We start from the raw sequence: 20,871 nt of genomic DNA, 5'->3' as shown, positions 1-20,871 counted from the left end.
CCCACAACCCTCCAGAGACTACAATAGCAACTCCCCCATCTATTCTCTTTTATACACACACTCATATACAGTCATATGCAAAAGTTTGGGCGCACCTGTTCAAATGACGTCCCTATGAATTTTCTATGTGAAAATAAGTTGCACATCCTCTACAGAGAACATCAGCACATTCTAATACACATTTGCTGATTTGTTGAATCTAAAATATTGGGGGAAAAAATAACACAAAATGTGGCAAAAAGTTATGGCACATTTAACATCTTACACTCACAATGTGTGATGTTGTGATCTAAAATGAGCAGAAAAATGTCATGTTTACAGGTGTTCTGTGTGTGTATGTATATACATATATATCTATATATATATCTATATATATATATATATATATATATATATATATATATACACACACACACACAGATTTTGTAGCTAAAACAAAAAAGGTATAAATAAAAAAATATAAAAAGATGATCATGTGATTATTATTATAAGATTCATGTCAGATCTATATTGTAAAAACATTTTTTCTGGCTGATGGGATATACCTCAATACACAATCTTTCCCCAATACAGCCTTGGATTTATCTGCAATAGAGGTGTCAGTCTGAAGGTGGTGATTAAACTGCCATTCATTTTGGAATGCTGGAATCCATTCTAATAGATTATAATAATATTCGATGAAGTATGCGTTCATTTTTCTGGTCAGAGTAACATTCTTGCTCTATTTTCAAATGCAAAAAATAAAAACAGTTAAGATATATTGTTCACATTGTCTGTATATCACTACTGTGTAAATAATTTCTGCAGTCACACTTGTGCATTGCGCTTTAAAAAAGCGTCATATTAACATACAAACCAAAACAATACATATATTTTTCTGTGTCATTTGAGGATAGCATCTGCTCTTTACATTTGTATGACAATTTTATGATGAATGGGCCAATAGAAATGCCCCAAAATTACTTGTAATGAAACTTTTGTGCATTGACTTATTATAAAAGTTAAGAATATTTTTGCTTTCTCTTGTGAAGTTAGTATTTTGGCAGTGTTTTTCTTTGGAGCCATTGTATTCCACCAATAAAATAATTGCGTAATTAAGTGCTTAAGAGACATAAACACAGTCATTCATATGGTGTATTGTGAACTGCAGAATAGCTCACAGTGGTAGGGATAGGAACAAAACATCTGAAGAGTTTAATGCATCTAAAAGCTTCCTCACAGAAAGTTATTACATAAAATGGTATAAATATGCTGCCTGATGTCTGAAACATTGTTTTATGATAGTTTTGAGGTACACTTTTGGCCTGAAACATTTTATTTTTTTAATTACATTCATGGTGGAATGCAGGATGTTGTTTAGGAATGTTTTTCCAGATATACTAATATTTTACCATTGTAGACATTACATCTAAAACACATGTAGATTCACATGAAGACACCTGTAGGTTCACTGTGTAGGTGCATTTTTGCTCATGAGGGTACAAACTTAAGGTCCAACTGTACCTTTAATGAGTAATTGCATATTTATACCTTTTCATAGCGTAATGCTTTGCAATAGAAAAATGAAAACCCTAGAGAAAAGACTGGGTGAGTGTAGTCAATGCAACTTAAAATCTAACTGCAATGGATTATGGTCGAGTAATGTTGTAGATACTGTAGACACACCATCTAACATCTAACATTAGTTACACATGCAAATAAACATGAATACAAATAACATGAATGCACTAAAGCATATCATTTCCTTGTTTTTGTGTGTGTATATATACATACATATATATATATATATATATATATATATATATATATATATATATATATATATATATATATATATATATATATATATATATATATATGTATTTGTGTGTGTGTGTGTGTGTGTGTGTGTGTGTGTGTGTGTGTGTATGCAATATGTATGTATGTATGTATAGAATAGTACAATTAGGTTTGGTTCGCAACTTCTCACTGATCTCCAGTCGTCTGTATGGATTTCTTAAATTCCATCAGCAGCAGCTGCTTTAATATAATGAAGGACTGACGAATGAGATTTTGAAATGGTCAAGCTAAATCACTAACAAGCGTCAAATCACATTGTAGTGTCTATTTATTTTTCATGTTTATTTTAACATTTGTGCTTTTGAGCACTTAAATGCTTACTGCACCGATCAGTGGCTTTACAGATGATTTTCTCACATCCCTAAGACAGAACTGCACAGAGCTGTATATAGTGTGTAAACTTAAGCAAGGAAGCTTCTATGGAATGCTGGTCACATACAGTGGAAAAAAAAGGATAATTAATTTCATCTAAGACTTTTAAATGAGTTTGGTTGGTAGTGGCTGATAAGAAAACGTGCACCTTATAGAGATTAATGATCACTGAGCTCTTATAAAATCTTAACATGTATAAAACAGAACAAGCTTGTTTGTGAAGCAGCTTTTCGTTTTTCTAGTCCTGCACAGTGTTGACTGTTTATTTTTTGTCTTACTAAAGTGTATTGATTGCATTTCACTGTGACATGATGCATGATTGTCTGTGATGTTCCAGTTTTCCTCTGGCAGAGTAACTTTGACATTAATAAAGTGAAGGGTGGGAAATAACACCTTTAGCCCCCCCCCCCCCCCCTCTCTCTCCCTAACATTGCCATTACTCTCACATACACACACTCAGGAGTCTAATCTCATAGCATCAGAGTTGGGGGAAATTGGACTGCTGTGCTCTTTTATAGAGGTGTGGTGGAGCTGAATTGTAACTGGGTTTAGCTGCGTTTTGTAGCAGCTTTGGGGTCGTTTTAGTGCTTACAGAATCAGGACTTTACAGTTCCTTGTCCTATTAAGGAGTGAGAGATATTGATCTTTCTGTCCAGATTAAATGAGTTGGCTCTGGTTGTTGTTAAGATGAGTATCATTACACTATCAACCTTCTGAAAGCAGACTTTTGTTTTTTAATTCATTTTTTTAACTTAACTCCTGAAACTCCAGCCAGTCCAGACTTTCCTCCTTCACTCTTATGACTACATAACTTACATAATAGATTTCGTACTTATGGTGAGCTTTATCATCTGCCTTCCCAACCTGAGTGTTAAAAGTTCAGTAGCTACAGTTTCTGTCAGAGAGAATCCTTCAGTTCATTTCTAGGCAAAGTGGAAAGAGAAAATGATGCCTTCACCACTAAATATAATATAACGTTTTTCAGTATTTAGTATGTCAACCTACATTCATATTGGGAGACTTGGGTTCTGTTTTTCAAAGAAATTTTCTGGGGTATTTTTCCAGTCTGTACATTCTCTCAAAGATGAAAGCTTTAAGTGCTGTTATCTGATGGTTACACTTTTGGTGGTCTTCCAGCTCTTGCATGGTTGTTAGGGGTCTCATTGTCTTACTGCTTTGTAATCCAGTTTCGAAACCCTTCAGTTTTGACTTTTTTCTCTTTCTCATGCAATTGGATTATCGCCTCAGAGGTGTCTCCTAAAAATAAATAATATGTACTTAATAATGGTGGTTTGACTGATGAATTGAATTAAACGAAGGCCTTAGCACAGTCCTGCTTATGTGTCTTTTACACATACCTGTACATCCGTGCTTAGTTTCACTAAAGAGCTCCTCAACAAACTAGAGGAATCAGATCATCAAGTCAGATGTTCTAGAGCTGTGCACTGGAATGAGATGACTTTAGCTGAAGGTAATAGGCTTTATTGACAAACAGCTGTCATGGTATTTGAGCTAGATGTTCTTTTATAATAAAAGTTGCTCATGACGTAGCTTTAAATGAGTTTTCTGTCTTTAAAACGTTTATCTACAGTGTAGTTCACCGCTGCCTTGCTACTGCAGTTGTGCTGTTGCATCATAACTTCCAGAAGAAGTTCATTGAAACTTTTTTTTTTAACATCACTAAAAACTGCTTTTATGGGATGAAATAGGAACGTCTAAATAAGAAAGAATGAAAAGCATTGGGAAGGGTGAGAGAGAGAGACTGCGGTGTATGGTGTGTAAGAAAGCATGTGCTGCTTGTGACTCTAGAGATGGCTCTTTCTCTGTAGGAGGCTCTTATCATTACTCTAAATCATCTGGCTAATTAAGGAACCCATTTACTTCAAATAAGTCATTTCAGTTAAATCAGCCACTTGCTGTAGTTTGCTCAGTTATTGGCAGCCTTAGCTGTGAATGTTAAGCTGCCTTCCCATAGCTTGAGCAGGCTATTGCCCGCTCGCTGTAATGTGAAATAATCTTCCATAGCACGTGTACACACACACACACACACACACACACACACACACACACACACACACACACACACACACACAAGCATATAGTACACTCATATACACCATAGAAAAGATAAAAAATATCAATTCATCTTATCTGAGGGAAAAAGTCTCTCACACACACACACATACTCACACTGTGGTTCCGTGTGTTGAGGAGAGCCAGAACAAAGCTCTTTGAAAGGTTTGTTAGGAAATGCATGAGGCGCATGACTCATAGTTTCATATGGGAGACCTCCCGGACTGCAACTGTACACTCCTCTCCTGTACACTCCACCTCATTAGGTTTCCTTCCAATACTATTGGATACAAGCTCATGATGGGATAACACTTTTTTCTTGTATTTTGTTTTTATCCAAGATGTATGTGATTTTGTGTATCACAAACAGCCATAATTCCTTTTCCATCACCACTTTTAACCTCTCTTTTTCCCCTAAAATCAGTCGGGCTGTTTTCATTCCTTTTCATTACATTTCATTACATATGCCTTAAAGACATATGATATACTGTATGTAAGTGACCTCTGTTCTGATTGGCTGCTCTGTATTGTGATTCATTCAAAAAGCAGCCTGGGCTGGGACACGGCTTATAACATCAGTGTGAATGGGCAGAGATAAATGGCTTTAGTCTGAGTAGATGGATATTTGACTTAAAAGACTTAAATCATTTTTGTCACATCACAAAGACAGTGCATTCAAAATGAGCTGGTTTTACATAGTTTCCATATGTAAAGTGTATGGACTGGGAATTGAGTAGTAAGTTTCGAAACCATAATGTGTCCATGCTGCAAACTGTTTTATTTCATAAAAGGCAAAGAAAACTCCATGAAGTGGGCCCTTTAAAGCTTATTATTCAGAAACCACATGGTCTCAATAGCAGACTCGCTCTGTTTCAGTTTTCTGTATGTTTGCATAATGAATTGCACAAAGTTATTCAGAGTGGTTTGATGTGAAATGCACTGTATTAGTGAAATTTACAGAGACGGAATTGTACCCAGTGGTGGTGATAGGAACGAGACGTCTGGAGAGTTTTTTGTGCTTTTAAAGCTCCTTCACAGAAAGCTATTACTCGAAGTGGTTATAAATACACTGCTTGATAGCTGAGACATTGATACATACAGGACATTGTGCAGCAAAGTAGTCCCCAAAGAAAATTGAAATTTTTCCAGATCCACAGTTTTTTCATTATCAACATTACATGACAACTCAGAAGGCATGTGTTCATGGATGGTTTTGGATAGGAAATAAAATGACTATGTGCACAAAATATCGCAACCCCTGGATCTGGTTACCAACAGTATAAAGAATATTTGAGTTAAGTGTTTCTACCATGTACCGTTTCACATCAGACTATCCTGAAGGTTTTTGATTACATCTCAGTGATTTTTTTTTTACTTAAAAAGACTAGTCAGCAAAGGCTCAGTATCTGTGGAACTTCTACAGTCTTGTTAGAAAAGCATTCTAGGTGGTTCATTGCGGAGCCACTTGAAAGCGTGCCTCAAGACAAAGGGGGAATATTGTACTGCACTTATGTATTGTATTTTATTGTATTGCACTGTTCTGTGTTCAACTCTGTTCCTTTTTCTCTCGGTATCAACAGTGACTTTTTATTTCTAGCAGTATCTGAGCTCAGGACTGGCTTTATCTCTAGCCTATTGGTAACTAGCAAAGATACTTTCTCTAGATAGACAAAGCACTTCTTGTAAGTCGCTCTGGATGAGAGCGTCTGCTTAGTGCTGTAAATGTAAATGGCTTATTTGAAGAATCTAAATTACAAGATCATTTTGGTCAAAGTATTTTGTGTTTTTGATGTCTCCAATATTTATTTGAAATATAGTGAAAAGTGAGGTGGTCCTGAGTGTGACCAGTCCTGTGTCTCTGTGTGTTTCAGAATCATGAGAAGGAGACGGCGCTGCACTGCGCGGCACAGTATGGTCACTCAGAGGTGGTATCTGTGCTGCTGCAAGAGCTGACGGACCCCAGCATGAGGAACAGCCGGGGGGAGACTCCTCTGGACCTGGCGGCACTGTACGGGCGGCTGCAGGTGGTGCGCATGCTGCTGAGCGCACACCCCAACCTCATGAGCCTCAACACACGTATACACACACCGCTGCATCTGGCTGCCCGCAACGGCCACCACTCCACCGTCCAGGCGCTGCTGGAGGCCGGCATGGATGTCAACACAGAGGTGTGTGTGGTTCATCCACTCGCTGCTTTTAGGGGTGTGTTTGTGCATGCTCTCTAAAATATGGCTACATTCCCCTTACAACACCTCACTGCTCATCTCCAGCTTCTCGCTCAGATCCAGTGATTCTGCCTTGATGGCTCACCTTTGTGTTTGGAAGTGATTTTCATCATGCTGCCTTCACCTGGTGGTTAGGTCCTGGTGCTTCTTTTCCCCACTTATGAAGTTGTCAAATACTTATGAACATAGAGGACTTGTTAGCAAAGCCTATTTGGTAAACTGGTAACATTAGGTAGTTGGCTAGCATGATCTGCTTTGTTATGGGAAGATGTTATCTTCCTCACCTTTTCCATCCATCCATCCATCCATCCATTATCTTCCGCTTCTCCGGGGTTCGGGTCGCGGGGGCAGCATCCTAAGCAATGAAGCCCAGACCTCCCTTTCCCCAGCCACTTCCACCAGCTCTCCAAGGGGGATTCCGAGGCGCTCCCAGGCCAGCTGGGCGATATAGTCGCGCCAGCGTGTCCTGGGTCTTCCCCGGGGTCTCCTCCCAGGTGGACTCGCCTGTGACACCTCCCGAGGGAGGTGTCCAGGAGGCATCCTAACCAGATGCCCGAACCACCTCAGCTGGCTCCTCTCGACGTGAAGAAGCAGCGGCTCTACTCCGAGTCCCTCCCGGATGACTGAACTTCTCACCCTATCTCTAAGGGAGAGTCCAGACCTTTTCCCCCCACTGTAAATAAAGTACATAATTCAACCAGTGACTACAGATCTAAGCTGTGGTGGAAACAGGAAAACGGTACTGAAGCATGGATACTGTGTCAGGTAAAAGTAGAAATATGAAATAAAATTATATTTGAAAGTCCAGAAATATCTACAAACTCAATTCCAGAAACGTTGGGACAACATGTGAAATGCTAACATAAACAGAATGCAGTGATTAGTAAATTCTGTCTGACCTGTATTTAAATTGAAAACAGGCAATCATTTGTGATTTTCGGCTTTGCCCTTTACTTACCGAGATTTCTCTGGGCAGCCCTGAGTCTTTTGATGATTATGCACTGTAGAGGATGAAATACCTAAATCTTTGTAATCACTGGCTGAGGAATGCTCTTTTTAACCTGTTGGATTTTTTTGCTGATTAATTTTTGGCTAAGTGGCGAACCTCAACCCATCCTCATTCATAACGGACTAGGCCTTTTCTGGATGTCCCTTTTTATATTCAAGCATAAATTCATTACGTGTTTAAGATGGAATGAAATCAGGTTTGTACTTTTAAACATACTAATAGATGTAAGAGTAACAAGTAAATAGTTTCCAGCATTCAGTAAAGAGGTATGCTTAACTTCAGCAATGATCACTCTGTGACTAATGAGTCCTCTTCTCTTGAACCTTTTTAAAGGACTCTGTGTGCTGTGGTGTCTGATGGCCCTTGCGTTATGATGCATTTGCATAGTTAGCAGCATAGTTTAATTTTACAGTGATGTGAATTGAGAAAAGAAATTGAAAATAAAAGAGCTGTAAAGAGAAAAGTAAGCAAAAAAAGGGGAAGCATCTCTTAGTCTTTGAGATTTGTATTTTTTTCTTTAGAAAAAGTGCAAGTATTGAGTTTTAATAGTACGCGGGTGAAATACAACCACACATCTGATGCAATAGTTTTTAATTAAGTTTTGGCTTCAAACGTATCTTTTAAAAGCGCATTCTTGGTGGCGAGGTACATGCAGGGCATGGTGAGGCAATTTTTTAATTTTTTTTTTTCAACTCACCACTAGTTTAGCATTATCCATGTTATGTATAAACTCCTAAAACACTTTTATGTTCACTTGTGGCTTTGGATAATGAATCCTAGTACATTTCATTACCATTTAGTATTTCAGGTCAAACCACTCAGGACAATGGTGTTTACTTTACAGAAATCAAATTATGCCAACCTTTGTAAGAAAAGATGAAAGTATTTTTCACCACTGAATGTGAGCAAATCTGTAAGGCTGAATAGCTGACTATCGTTTTCTTGCCAAACTCTGAAGCTATCCTTCTCTGCTGTATGGCTAAAGTTCAGCATTAAGAGACAATGTAGCACTGTGTCCTGGGGAAGCTATATTTCACTCTGCACTCTTTGACTTTGATTTTGACATTCATATTAATAACTTACATTCATGAAAATGGAGTTGGTGTGAACATTCTGCCCTAAAGACCCACATGTGTACATTTCAGCAGTTTTACACCTTAGCAAGTCTACTGCTGCTGACACACAGTGATAAGCACATGCATAGTGAAGTGTTATAAAAATTACAATAATATTTTTTTTAAAAGTATGCCTTTTGGTCTGATTGTATCTTGAAAAAGTCACATATGTGTTACATTTAGGCAAAAAAAGATCAGATTTGTCCCACCTCCTCCCTGTGATGTAAACACTTGATACCTCTGCAGGTTCAAGGTTGCCAAATTGTTGCTTGGATCTTTTTCTCAGCTGGCACAGGCAATCTGTCATCCAATAGCAGTCCACTAGCAATGTTGCCTGGACTTTTTCAGAGAGCATCAATAAGACTTTGGCCTGGTCAGAGCTGGGGCAGTGTGTCAAGGAATTTAAAGCACTTTAATAACCAGACCAGACAGGATTCTGTATGTGTGTGAGTGTGTGCACACAGCAGTATCTGTCTGGATGAAGGCTCATGTGTGAGTGAATAGAGTTAATCAGAGAGAGAGAAAAGACTGAATGGAGCCAAATGTGTGGAGAGAGAGCGAGAGAGAGGGCCTGAGAGAGTGCGTAAGGGGAAAAGAGATGAAGAGAGGCGTGTAGTGAGAGTGGTGTAGGGCTTGGAGGAATGAATAATTGATCTGGCTCTGAGAGTGAGAGAGAAACAGCAGAACACACTGTTCTTCAGTTCAGGCCTCAGGCCAGCTCACGTGTGGCACAGAGAACAGTGTTCAAATTGAATTAGTAAATAATGAAATAAATAAACAATGTGCAGTTCTACTGACAGTTTTCTGAGTATGCATAAACAATGCTAATACTAATAAGGCCTTGTAATACAAAATAATAAATGGAGGTGGCAGTTCAACTGCATGAATTGTAGAATGGTACTACAATCAATTCTGATAAAATTCAATAAAAATGCTCTTATTTTGCCATAAATTTCTTAGCAATGTCTAGAAAATAGGGAATAAAATAGCCCAAGAACCATTCAGAGGAAATGTGTGTCCATTCGATCATTCCTTACATTTGAACTGTTATCTTGATAATGATGGACAGGCTAGTATGTTAGACCGTCATGCTAATGTGCAGCTTAAATGTATTTCTAAATGTTTGTTGTCTCATTTTACCTTTAAAATCCAGCCAAAACTCAACAGATCAGCACAAGCCCAATTCAGCAGTGTTTTGAACCACTACAGCTGAGGAAAATACAAGCCATTTTCCAGAAATGTTGGGACGCTGTACAGAATGCAACTAAAAACAAAATTAATTGATTTGCAAATCATTTAAGCCCTATACTTCATTCAATTTTATTCTTTTTTGAAAAATATTTGGATTTAAAGCTAACTGCATGCTCCAAAAAAGTTGGGACGGGGGCATGTTTACCATTTTTTAAGGAGCCATGCTGTTTTAATACGTGCAGAATGTTGTTGGACATTGTCTTACTGAAATAAGCAAGGCCTTCTCTGAAAAAGACGTCGTCTAGATGGCAGCATATGTTGCCAAAACATGTATATATCATTCAGCATTAATGGTGCCTTTACAGATGTGCATGTCACCCATGCCATGTGCACTAATGCCCCTTAAATCATCATGAATACTGGCTTTTGAACTGTGCACTGATTACAAGCTGAGTGGTCTTTAGCGCAGAGGATACAGTGTCCATGATTTCCAAATTCACATGTTGATTCGTTGGACCACAAGACACTTCTTCACTTCCCTCAGTCCATTTTAAATGAGCTTGGGCCCAGAGACGGTGGCAGCATTTCTGGATCCTGTTTATATATGATTTCTTCTTTTGAGTTTTAACTTGAATTAGTGGATGCAACGACAAACGTTTTCACAGACAGTGTTTATCAGAAGTTCTTTGAGCCCATGCAGTGATTTCCACTACAAAATCATGGCTGTTTTTAATGCAGTGCTGCCTGAGGACCCGAAGATCATGGCCAGCGAATACTGGTTTTTGACCTTGTCCCTTGCATACAGAGATTTCTCCAGACTCTCTGAATCTTTTATTATTATGTATCGTAGATGATGAAAAGCAAAAGTTGCTGTGCTATTTTACATTCACAAACATTATTCTTGAATTTGTTGAATTTGATTGTACAATCAAAGAGTTTTTTTCAGAGAGTGGCGAACACCTCCTCATATTTACTTCTGAAAGACTCAGCCTCTCTGAGATGCTCATTTTATACCCAATCATGTTATTGACCATTTGACCATTTAACCTCCAGGAGCTTTTTTTTTTTTTTTAAGCATTGCACAAGTTTACCAGCCTTTTGTTGTCACTGTCCCAACTTTTTTAGAACATGTTGCTGGCATCAAATTCAAAATGGGCAAATATTTTTCAAAAAACAATTTCTCAGTTTCAACATTTGATATGTTGTCTTTGAATTTTCAGATTGCTCATGAATTCTTTTTTTTTTCCAAAGCAGTGGGGTTATATTTCATCTGTGTTATTAGGCTTAAAATTATATTAAAGTAATTTAAAATTTTATTACAAAAAATAATACATTTTGATAACTTCATTTAACGAATCATTGAAATTGACCTACAGATGCTTCAGTTAATTCCTGTTAGTTTAAGTAAGATGATCGTTAATTCTATCCAGGTATCCTGGCATCAGTTTTGCCAGATTGGGCAATTTCCCACCAAAATTTTCACATATTGGCTGCGGTACAAACATTTTTTATAGTATATTAATAAAGTTTTGTAATAATCCAGCTGGAATTTGAATAGGTCTCATTTCTCCCCACACCCAGTCAGATTTTGGCATACATTGACATATTTAGTCCTCTTCAGAGTATGCCAGTGCCAAACCCATTGCCATTGTTTGCAGTTACAAAGGCAAGGCGAGTAAGTTTCTCTAGAACAGAGCATTTTCCATCAAGCCACTCTGAATGACTTTGTCTAATTAATTAATTATGCAAACTTTTAGAAACTCTAGTACCAGTCTGCAATTTAGTCCATGAGGCTTTTGAATAGTAAGCCTTGAAGGGCCCATTTAATGGGCTTTTCTTTGATTTTTATGAAATGAAACACTTTGATGTAGTGTGGAAAAGTGTTCACTTGCCAGTCCATACAGATAGATAGATAGATAGATAGATGAATAGATAGATAGATAGATAGATAGATAGATAGATAGATAGATAGATAGATAGATAGATACTTTATTGATCCCAAAGGAAATGTAGCTTTTTCATACAAAGAAAACTGTCACTAAAAGTGAAATACGCAAAGTGAAAAATTGCAAAAACACTACACAAAACACGGAGCTACTGGAAAGACTGCAAAGACAGTAGATGAGCAGGTAACATAACAAATGGCAGTTTGTTATTGAATTTGTGCTAGTATTATGTTTGAAATGCTGACCTTCAACTTCTTTTTTGGGTGGCTTTTCTTGCATTTTGGCTGGAAACTATAGAAGCAGTTTGGCCTCCATGCCTAGCATTGCTTCATAATCAAGGAGTTCAGTACAGACCTTCACTTGGCAACTAGTGAAGCTAGTTTATCTAAGCTTACCAGCTTACCAGCACTAGGGTAGCATTAGCATATGCTTGTGCCCGGAGCTTCAGCAGTAAGCAAATCGTCACGTTGCATCTGTTAGAATCAGGTGTGACGGTTCCGGACCCCAGGTAAGCTGCACAGTGATTTTTAGACTTTGGTGTTTTACTAATGTAGCGCTGATTGATGAACTGATGTTTCAGACAATGTCTTGGATGATGTGAAGTAAAGTAGCTTGTTAAAGGCTTGTGATATGAAATGATCATGTGAATATGGATAAATATGTAGCAGTGTTGTGTGGTTAGGGAGTATTAGTTTTGAAGGAAGTCACTAGAGGGAATGACAATGCAATTAGCAAATCATTCCCTATTGCTCATCTTCTCAACATGAGAGTAAGTCATATACCGCATTCCTTTTAGTTTATCGGTCCATCAAATCAAATAAGCAAACATCATCAAGAATGAAGAGCAGACTCTGCAGCTTTTGTACTGTAGGTGACTTAATACCTTTGAGCTAGCGAACTCTGAATGGAAGGAAGAGGTGAGACATGACATTAATGGTTCATTTTACTTTCCTGCTGATGCATGAAAATTTAAATAAAAATCAGAAGACATTTTAGTGGCAACTGCACTTCAGTCAAAGTTTATGGGAAAACACAAATTATGACTGTAAATGATAACCAAGCACATTAACTAGCAAGGGGAAACAGTAAATGTGGATCCTCTTGTATGTAGTGTCATTGCATCTCTTTACTTACAGTGTAATCAGTGTATGTTTATTGAATTGAACTATATGAACAAGCAGTGATTGCAGTGAGTGTATATTTGTATAAAACATCATTGCCATTGCAAACCTGTTTCTCACTGACCACAAAATGCTTCGTACATATTTGTTTTTGTGTGGTCCTCTGCACTCTTGCAAGTAGTACCCATGTTCCTAATACCCAGTTGCTCAGTATTTGTGCGTAGCATCCAATAAGTGGTTTGATTAATCAGTACTTCATTAAGTCATACTTTATTAAGGAATCACGTGTGCTGGTGGTGGAACTTGCAGACGTTGTTTTTACATCATTTCTTTGTTCCCTAACATAACTGACAGCCAAAACATGTTTAGTTTTGTGACGTTTATTGACATTTTTTAAACCTAATTTTTATCACCGACAAATGTTCACATTTGTTTTGGTCATTACTGTTGTTTTATATTGTTTTTTTATTCATTGTACAAACGTTTTATCACTTTTAACTGTCGAATCTCTTCACTTTAATGTTTTTCTGGTAAACTCTAAGGATGTGAAACCAAAACAACTAATAAAAAAGGCAGAAAATCTCAGCGGCCGTTTTGTGGTAATGAGATATAATTAAAAAACACTGTACATTTGTTTTTAAGTAATTCACCTGACAACAGCAAACAGTGAAAAGATACATTATTTACATTTAAGTCTTACAGTGTTATAGTAATCACAATATGGTCACTTAAACTGGAAAATGATTCTAAAAATCAGTTTAATGTCCACTTAAAAATGTAGGTTTATTTTTACTAATTCATTCAGTCATCATTGTTTGTTTATCCAAGAAAAAAAAGAGTTTTAGTTGTTTGAATTTTCGGATGGGTCCCAGTATTTGTCGTCAGAAGAATCCAACATTTATTTATTTATTTGCTTACTTAGTTACTTGCATATTGATTTATTGATTGATTGATTGATTGCACTGTCTTTGTCTCCAGCACTTTCCAAACCAAAATGGTCCCCATGTTCAGACCTCATAGTGAAAATAGCTGTAAAAAGTGATGCTGAAATCATATTGATTACTGACACCAAAAGTAGTTGCAATCATCAACAACTACAGTCACTGCTAATCTCTCCCACTCTGTGGATGTGTTATCTGAAGAGCAGAATGCATGCTGGGTAGGGCCTTTGCTTGTGGCTGAGAGCAGCTGTATGAGAACAGGACCTTTTTTTGGATACCCAGAAACTGTAGGCATCACCCCCCTCTCTCATTGCCTCCGTCTTCCCCCTGACAGAAACGGTACAGGCTGTAAAAACAGGATGAGGATGCGATACTGCGCTGCTACGATATGCGACACGACGGCCCTTTTACAGCAATTTGGGTGTGCGTGCGTATGTGTACGAGTTTGCACATGGGAAATAATTGCAAATAAAAACCCCTTCTCTGTAAACGTGAATGAATTATGTATGATGCATTTACAGTGCTTTCTCTCCCGTGACTCCACCCAGCCTATCTGTCCTCTCCACTCTCTCTCTGTCAGTGAAACACACTCTCACAGGCTCGGGTAGAGCAGGCCACATTAGTAACACTCACACATGCACATATGCAGTGACCCAGGTTTTGGGACGATTTCACTGTGGAATTGAGGAGGCGGGTCGGTGTTTCCTCCATTCATGCAGGAAGAACTCAGGAAATCCCACTCTCTGTTTGCTTGCTTGTATGGCTGAGACAATTAGAATGTCGCTGTCGGAAAAAAAAAAAAACCCATTTCCCCCCAAAAAATAACTACACAAGAAACTTTCTTACAAAAAAAGAAACATTCTTACATTTTAGTGTATGTTAGTATAGCTTGATTTTTTTTTTTTAATAGCTTGAAGTTACATTGGACTATATAGAAGCCCATTCCTCATGAAAATCTGCCAAAGTGAAACTTTTGTAGTTTATTTATTTATAGTTAAAGTAGAATGCCACCATTTTTTAAAATTCTGCACAATTAAATAGTTAAGATGTAAACAGAGCCTTTCAGAGTGGTTTGGTGTGAAATGCTCTGCTCTAGTTACTGAGTCTGAATTGTTTACAGTGGTGGTGATAGGAGTTGAATGTAGGTGTGGAGTTAAATGCCTCTGAAAGTTGCATCACAGAAAGATATTGCATGAAATGGTAAGATATATACTGCCTGATGTCTGACACATTGTTTTCAGATAGTTTTGTGATAGAATCCTGGTTAAAAATGTATTTCTATTTCTATAAAATCTATTTATTTTAATCTATTCATGGTGGAGAGATACATACAGGGCATTGTGAGGCAAAATGTTCCTCAAAGAAAACTAACTTTTACAGATTTAGGACTATTTTATCATTATCAACATAGAAAACCTCAGGAGACATGTATAGGTTCACTGGTGGTTTTGGATAGTATATTTGTGTTTGCATTATGAACCCAAGTCTGTAAGTTTGTCCACAAATGAACCATTTCACATCACACTGAATTAATCTCTTTACATCCTAAGTATTTAGAAATGTTGGAAAAACTGGTGACATTTGGTAACACTTTGGTAACTAGCATTCAACTAAATATCTGTTAAATGCAATTAAAAATGAAATCAAATGTTAAATCAAATCAATAAATCAAACCTAAATCTAACCTTAACCCTACTGCTTCTAAAGATCTGATAGTTTGATGGCAATTAAAGCCTCATTAGTAGATCATCTATAGAGGCCTTTCAAAGAAAGTATGACCAAAAGTTTTCTTTGTGTGGTTGTGTGTGATGTGGTTGGGTGTGTTTTGGTGACTAATGGGTGGTACTTGTCCTCATATGAAGACAAATTAACTTAGTTTAATTTCATATTAATATGAATTTGGTTGGATGTTTCAGTAAAGGCAATAAATACAAATGCACAGAAACTTAACTCACGGCAAAAAACTCCTCGCCTTTTAGATTTGTAAAGTACTTTGAAATAAATGGAGATGGAAATGTAACTGAAAAGGGTACAAATATTCAATTTCAATAATACTTGAGGATAGTACAAAATAATACTTACATATAGGAACAGATTAAAATTAATTGAGTAATTTTCACCCCTGAACATAATAGAAGTCTAAAAGATTTTGTGTGACATTGATATCCATTACTTATTAGCTACATTAAAGGGGAACTCTACTTATATTCGAAAATTCCTGATAAATAAATGGTTGAGATGTAAAGTTGTTCAGAGTGGTTTAGTGAAAAATGCTTTGTTCTAGAGAAACTTGCAAAGTCAAAATTGCTCACAGCAGTGGTGATAGTTAATGCCTCTGAAAGCTCCCTCGCAAAATCTTATTTACGTGAAATGGTTGCCTAGTGACACATTGCTTTATGATAATTTTGTGATAACAGTTTGTCTTACAATGTTTTTAAATCCATTTGTTTTAATCCATTCATGGTGTAGGGGTACACAATACAACTGCTGGGCATTGCAAGAGAAAATAGTCCCAGAAGTAAACTTTTTTTTTTTTTTCAAATTTATAAATATCAAATTTACAAAATACTGTTTTCTTACCATCAACATTCCATATAAAATGTAGAGGACACATGTAGGTTCACTGGTGGTTAGGAATAGTAAATAAAATGGCTATATTTGTGTTGTAGACATTGTGACCCCTGGTTCCTATCACCAAAGAAATCTGAAGTTGGTAAGTTTCTCTACAATGAACCTTTTCAAATCAAGCCACTCTGAAGGTTTACAATTTAAGCTCTGGATTAGTCAGAAATGTTGAAAACATTGGTGGAATTCCTCTTTAACATTGTCCTAGCTCAGTATTCATATTCATATTCATATTTATCCTAATGTTATATAATACTCTTACTGCCCAGATAAAGAGCTGTGAACACTTCCTTCACTGGTCTAAGACTTTTACACAGTACCGTATATGGGAAAGATGGTACAAATAAACAGGTTTTAAACAAGTTTAAAAGTGAAAGACAGACGGAGGAAGAACGTAAGACAGAGAGAAACAGAGATATGAGAAGGCTCTTTAGTTCCTGAAAGCCCAGTGAGAGTGAATTGATTTCCTTTCTCCAGTGATATCACAAGCCAATCGCCCTGGGAAACAGGACTGGAAGTGGCCCTCAGCGACGGGGGCGTTCACTTCCTCTCTCACCGTGAGTGCTCAACTAGATCCGCAGGAACACTGTGGAGAAGGCTGGAGCCTCGCGCAGCCTCCACACGCATTGTTGTGTCTTCAAGCTTCATCCCTGGAGCCACGGCTGCTGCCTGTGGGGATCGGACTGCTCTACATTTGGATTAGCTCCTGTTCTAGAAGAGGTGTTTTCGTGCGATTGCTCTGGATTTTCTTTGCGCCGTTTGAGCCCCCAGAGTGTTGCCTTTGGGTCTGAGACGTTTCACACTGAGTGAAGGTGCACTTTTTGAGATGTAAGTACGGACTAGTCTCTTCAGTCTGTGTGGGTGCTGGGTCTGCTCTGTGCGAACTTTGTGACGAGACAGAGCTGCAGAAGAGCATTCAAAAAAGATTGGCCTTCATGCTTTATGTATGGCCTCTAGGTTTCTGAGCATGGTTGAAAGACTGAGTGGATTTGCAATGTCTTCTCAGTACACTCTTCAGGGTTCTACTGGACTAGAATCGGGCCAGTGAAGTCTAGCTACTTCTAAGAAGTGTGGTGAGGCATCTGAATAGGTTTACCCAATCAATATTGCAAAACACCACAGCTCTGCCTGTGGCCTCAGCGCACCTGTATAGTGGTGTGCAGTGCCAGCTTTATCACGATATTAATATTATAGCACTCTCTGTGGAGATGTTGGTCAAAATGTTCATCCACATCCATTTGACTCTGGTTTAAGTCTGTGCTTCTGATTTTATTTCACTCCATTATGTCAAGTAAGGCAAATGTAAAGGAGGGTTCTCAGAAGACTGTGTGCACAATAGCATTGTAGTCGAGACCGAAACCTGGACACATGGAGTCAGAGTCTCAAGAGCAAGACTTTGTAGTAATTGAGTCTAAGACAAGAGCGAGACCAGTAGTGGAGAGACCAAGACAAGATCAAGACCAGATTAAGAGTTTGAGTGAAAGGACTGTTTTATTCCATTTGAAGGTTTTGTTGATATTCAGTAACGATAGAAAAAAGCTTTTTTCAGTTACTTCATACAGAGATGTTGCACTCGGCTGGTCTCAGAAACAAATTCAGAGTCCAAGACCGAGACAAGGGTGAGTCAGAATAATGTGGAGACCTACCCAAGCTGAGACAGAGATTTTTCATTTCTACTTTACGCACTCAAGACCACACTCGAGTACTACCGCCCTAACTCATAAGAGTAAACGTTTCTGTATGGATAATATCAGAACATATCGGTATCTGCAGGAAATTCATTAAAAAGTTACAGAACTGAGAAACGAGCAGGGGGAACGGGGATGGAGAACACAGCGTGTCCTGGATAGAGAGAGCAGGAAAGCAGTGAAGAGATAAGACATTTTAAATCGATAATTGATGACGTTTATTGTACTCCTGAAGAGAATGACATTTAGGCACTATGGTGTCACTGTGCCAATGTCTGCATTGTATTCATTTTATCTATAAAAATATAAAAATATTAGTTATTGGCATCATCCTGCAATTCCCATATTGGTGCCTTTCTGCTTTTTATCAATTTTAAATCATCATAAAACATCTTCTCTTTCACTTTAAAACACAGGTGTGACTTGTTTAAAAGTTTGAAATCTGCACTTTCAGCACATTTTATCCACTTGTTTAAATGAACTATAAATGAGAACTAATTAATCTCAAGTAATCAAATTATGATCAGATACACTTGTTAGTGATGAAGACTATATAGTTAGTTTCAGTGGTGATGGTGGGTTTAAACTACTTGAACTACATTCAAGGGAACTTGGCTCATAAATCTCAAATATGGATGGAACTGAGATGTGTATAACCGACACCTTAAAGAGGTGTCTTAAAAAAACTCCACCACTTTTTCAAAGTCGTGCAGAGAGCTTTGACATGAAATGGTTCATTGTAGAGAAAGTCAACAGTTCAGATGTCTTTATAGTGGTAGTGATGGGAGCCAGGGATCACAGTGTAGCCTTTTTATGTGCTATCTGCTTTTAATGCACTATCACAAATGGCTGTTTAACCCACATGTGGCTTCTGTTTTAGAGCAAAACCTTGTTAGGACTATTGAAAAACAGTCTCAGACATCGGGCAACACATTTAAACCTATTTAATGTAATAGGTTTCTGTGAGGGAGCTTTTAGAGACATGCTTCAGACATCTGGTTCCTATTACTGTCACTGTGAACGATTATGAGGATTTCATGAGTTTGTTTACATCTTAATGATTTACTTATGGAAACATTGTGAAATCTGCACGTTCATGCCTTGCTGTGCCGCAGGTGCTGCATCCACTGCAGAAGTACATCTTATTGTAGTGTGCTATGGATCTATAGGGTGAGATTCTGTTCTGGTCGGGCAGGATAGCATAGTCTTTGATTTAATGAAGGCCAATGGGACATGTTCTCAGTAAAGCTGAATATTGTGTGCGCTCCCCCGGTAGTTTATTAAAATGCTTCTGCTCAACAGTGTATGGAGCTCTGTTATACAATCTTTTTGTCTCTCTGGGTCTTCCTCCCTCTCTCACTCTCTCTCCTGCCCTCCCCCTCTTCCTCTTCGGTGCTTTCCTGTTCTCTCTATCCAGCACACACCATGTTCTCCACTCCCTTCCCCCTGCTCATCACTCAGTTTTCTAACTTTTTTAATCATGATGCTGTTGTGCATAATTGTGTAAAATGACAAGCTGACAGATTTCACTCGAGCCAAAGCAGGTGTGCTGTAGTTTAAATTACTGTGGGAATCGTCCCAGAGGATGAGTTTGTTTCACTGATAGATTGTAAAAACCCACTTTGTTTTCTAGGAGCAGTAATAACATTGCAGCATCATATTCTCTGTCTCTCTCTGCTGGGTTTGTGTATGTTTGTGTTTGTTTCTGGGTTATTGACTGCTTTCTCTTTATCTCTTTCTCTCTCTCCCCCTCTCTCTCTCTCTCTCTCTCTCTCTCAGACGGAGAAAGGCAGTGCTCTTCATGAAGCTGCTCTCTATGGTAAAATGGCTGTAGTTCGGCTCCTGCTTGACTCAGGTATGTTGTTCCTCCTCTCCATTTGGACTGGCAGACATGCAAACTTTCAACATAGCACCGTGCACTTCTCTCTCTCTGTGTGTGTGTGTGTGTGTGTGTGTGTGTGTGTGTGTGTGTGTGTGTGTGTGTGTGTCAGTGTGCCTCATAGTGGGGTATTTCTGTGTGGTGGTACAAATGTGTGTTTAAAAGTGGGGTAATTTCTTTAGTAATTTACTTTTTTCTATACACTGCTGACGCTAATTTTAGGGAGCTAAGACAACAACTGATATCAACCAGTGTAATTTTTCTTGCATTTAACTAATAGTTATGGCCAAACAGTGCTTTTACTAAATTGTGACACTTCTTAAATTCAGTAGAAACTCAGTCTTAAACAATGTATTATAGTATTGAGGGAGGGGCTACCCAGAATTCTTTGCACGTTTGATTTATCTGTTTATCACCTCTTATCAGGCCTCATTCATCAACCTATGTTAAGAAATTTCTTCTTAAAACCGATTATGCAGTTTTTAAGAAGATTCTGATATTCACTAATATTTTCTTATTTTGGGAATTGTTCTTAGGCAAGAACAGAATCTACACACAGTCAAGAACATGCACAGTTCTGCAGTTTAAGAACACACCATGAATCTGACATGTGCTTTTTTCTTAGAACCTTTCTCAAGGAACAATTTTAAGAAGAAAATAAAATCACGAATCTGGCCCACAGTTCTTTTTTATCAGTCTCCTTATTATTATTTATTATTATTATTTTATTGTATAATAACGTGCAATTCCCACACTAAAGGTTAGGTTTTGAATTAATTTTCTAGGTTTTTGTAATACATGCCATGATTTTGCTTACCAGTTCAGCCTGTCTTGCTACCATTGTATC

General features: G+C 37.8%; 1 protein-coding gene across 7 annotated transcripts in view; it reads left to right on the top strand.

Annotated features, from left to right (window-relative positions):
* anks1b (ankyrin repeat and sterile alpha motif domain containing 1B) overlaps positions 1-20,871 on the top strand; it is a 272,382-nt gene that overhangs the window by 81,245 nt on the left and 170,266 nt on the right. For 6 of the 7 annotated variants that reach the window (XM_037543104.1, XM_037543101.1, XM_037543100.1 and 3 more), the window contains exons 4-5: positions 6,156-6,452; positions 19,925-20,000. In XM_037543104.1, the coding sequence (XP_037399001.1) occupies positions 6,156-6,452; positions 19,925-20,000 (373 nt within the window). Of the gene's footprint in view, positions 1-6,155; positions 6,453-17,064; positions 17,286-19,924; positions 20,001-20,871 lie in introns of those variants that run through there. The other variant, XM_037543103.1, reaches the window with a different exon arrangement.

Source organism: Pygocentrus nattereri, chromosome 11 (assembly GCF_015220715.1).
Source record: "Pygocentrus nattereri isolate fPygNat1 chromosome 11, fPygNat1.pri, whole genome shotgun sequence".
In the NCBI taxonomy this organism is placed as follows: domain Eukaryota; kingdom Metazoa; phylum Chordata; class Actinopteri; order Characiformes; family Serrasalmidae; genus Pygocentrus; species Pygocentrus nattereri.
Note: the sequence above shows the minus strand (reverse complement) of the source record. Positions and strands in the feature narration are given on the sequence as shown.